At 40.0% G+C, this 2,619-nt stretch overlaps 1 protein-coding gene across 2 annotated transcripts in view; it reads right to left on the bottom strand.

The window, feature by feature from the left end:
• Positions 1-843: 843 nt before the first annotated feature.
• LOC119430445 (activating transcription factor 7 interacting protein) overlaps positions 844-2,619 on the bottom strand; it is a 40,632-nt gene continuing 38,856 nt past the window's right edge. For both annotated transcript variants that reach the window (XM_037697852.1, XM_037697853.1), the window contains exon 14: positions 844-1,734. In XM_037697852.1, the coding sequence (XP_037553780.1) occupies positions 1,276-1,734 (459 nt within the window). In that variant the 3' untranslated portion in view covers positions 844-1,275. The remainder of the gene's footprint in view (positions 1,735-2,619) is intronic.

The following is a 2,619-nucleotide window of genomic DNA, read 5'->3' as shown; positions in this document are numbered from 1 at the left end:
TATATATACACACACATCTATATATGAACAGCACCTTTTATATCAGTGTTATTTTGATGGAATGGGCAATGATTAACTTTATCTCTAATTATCAGCAGATACTGATACCATGCCGATAATATTGTGCATACCCATTTAAAATAATTAAAACAACCCCCATATTTTAACACTGACACCATTATTCTGTCCTGCAGTGAACACATGAAAATCTTAAAATAAGGGATACTTTTATTATAAATGACACTTCTTTAAATGATGATCTACATTTGGCCAAGCCAGTTCAACTTGTATTGCTGTATGTGGTAGTATAATCTAGTGGTAAGTTTCAGCTTTTTATTTCACAACAGCACACTTGACTGTACCTCTGCTTTGCTCTTAATCAACCTGCATTTATCCCCCAACAATAATTAAATTTCCACTCATGCCCAACACAAACTTCCAAGTGCAGCACATTGTGTGACAGCTTTGCTTAAAACTTTCCCTTTACCCTTTTTGAGTCAATCCTGTTTGCCTGTTAGCAAAAATTGTCAAACCACCAGAAACAGTCAGTCAAAGTAATCTTGGCCTTTTTGAGTCAACACAGTTCAAAATGGCCGCCACAGCCAATCTAGAGTTTTACAGAAGGTAAAATGTGGTGCAGCAGTAGCTGACAAGTTGTCCACAACACAGTCCAAGTGCCAACAGATCAGGCAAAATGGAGTTCATTGCACGAGATTTCATGTGTTGTCAAGATTTGATCAAAATCATAAAAGGATGAGATCAATATGCATCCTTTAATTCTTAAAATATACACGATACAATGAACTACATGACAGAATATAAAAAATTAAAGTAGGCCTAGACTTTAATAAAAACTTTTATTCTGTTTGTGAAAGTCTGGTTACCAGACAGAACTTAAAAAAGTTATCCTGTTTCTACCACACAAGTTTACATTTCTGTGCGACCGAGTGTTCATGTATGACGCCGTCACTTCTCCAGGAACCATCGTCTTGGTCTGATTCGCTGCAAACAACAACAGAAATATCCAAGTGTACAGGGGAGAAATAAGACAGGCTTACACGCAACAGCTCATGTCACAAAAAATACTTCACGTACAATAAACCAGAGAAAAACAAGTGTTTGCTGCTTCAGGTCACCAAGTCAGTCAGGAGTCCAGGTGTTCAACTTGTACAGATGTTCACAGATACTGGATCTGTCTCACACGCCCAGCTCACTTCTTCAAACAAAACATGAACTTTCAGAAGCAAAAACAAAAAAGTATTGATCCGTGATGATTTAGCTGGAGCTGGAACTGATAACATTTGTGCACTGGGGTTCACAGAACGTGCCAAAACGTCCATAAATGTCTTTGGCTCGAACAGCAAAATAGTAGGTGGAGCCAGACTGGAACTGGGTCAGCGTACAGGCCATGGGGAGAGGGAGGGCGTTGACCTCCCCGATCTTCTTCCAGTGCTGCTGCACCGCGTTGCTGCTGGAGTTGTCTTGATGGAAGGCGTAGAGGTGGTAGCTGTCTACAGCCGCGCAGCTCCGATCCGCTTCTGCAACGCTCCACGACAGCACGATGCCGGTCTGACCTGGCACCAGCTTCAGCTGAAGCTGCTGAGGAGGCGAGGTCTGCTCCGCCTCCGGGGGCAAACGAGGCGCCACGGGTGTAGGAGGAAGAGGGGGGAGACCTGCGCTGGAGCCCCGCGGCGGCGCTGAACTGGTTCCAGTACGGGCTTTCTGCGGAGAATCCTACACAAACACACACAAAGGGTTAATGTGGTTATACATTTTCAAAATAAAACTGTGAAAGTCTAGAAAATTAACTGGGAGTGCAGAAAATGTTTGAGCCAGAAGAATTTGATGAGTTAAAATTTTACTAAAATCAGTAAAAATAAGATCCAGTGGAAAATCTTGATAAGGTCAAGGTCAAAGTTCTTTATCGTCATCTGCACCACATGTGGTACACGTGGTGGAACCAAAGTGTGCACACAGGTCCCAGTTACATCCAACAGAAGAATAAATTGTAAAGAAAACCAGTGATAAGATCAAAGACGTGAAGTAAGAAAAATGTTGAACATTAAAAACAAAAGGACGGACAGAAACAAACTGGGGCTTTAAAAAAGTTTCATAATCTGGATTAGTTCCTTCAAAAGGCAGAAGCTTCAGTCCATTTCAGTAAAGAGAAGGAAGAAGCAGAGGAGAATGGATGGAGGACAAAAATCACAATTTTATTAATGAAGATGAAAGGATAAACCTCAAATACTGATAAAATGACGTGTTTCACTTATGGAATTAATTTGACAAACACCGGATTAGGGTGTTTGCACAATCTGAACTGTATGATACTCTGTACTGTATGATAATCTGAACTGTATGATAATCAGTACTGTATGATAATCAGTACTGTATGATACTCTGTACTGTATGATACTCTGTACTGTATGATACTCTGTACTGTATGATAATCTGAACTGTATGATAATCTGAACTGTATGATAATCTGTACTGTATGATACTCTGTACTGTATGATACTCTGTACTGTATGATAATCTGTACTGTATGATAATCTGAACTGTATGATAATCTGAACTGTATGATAATCTGTACTGTATGATACTCTGTACTGTATGATA

This window comes from Nematolebias whitei, chromosome 3 (genome assembly GCF_014905685.2).
Source record: "Nematolebias whitei isolate Nwh7 chromosome 3, NemWhi1, whole genome shotgun sequence".
NCBI classification, from domain to species: Eukaryota; Metazoa; Chordata; class Actinopteri; order Cyprinodontiformes; family Rivulidae; genus Nematolebias; species Nematolebias whitei.
Note: the sequence above shows the minus strand (reverse complement) of the source record. Positions and strands in the feature narration are given on the sequence as shown.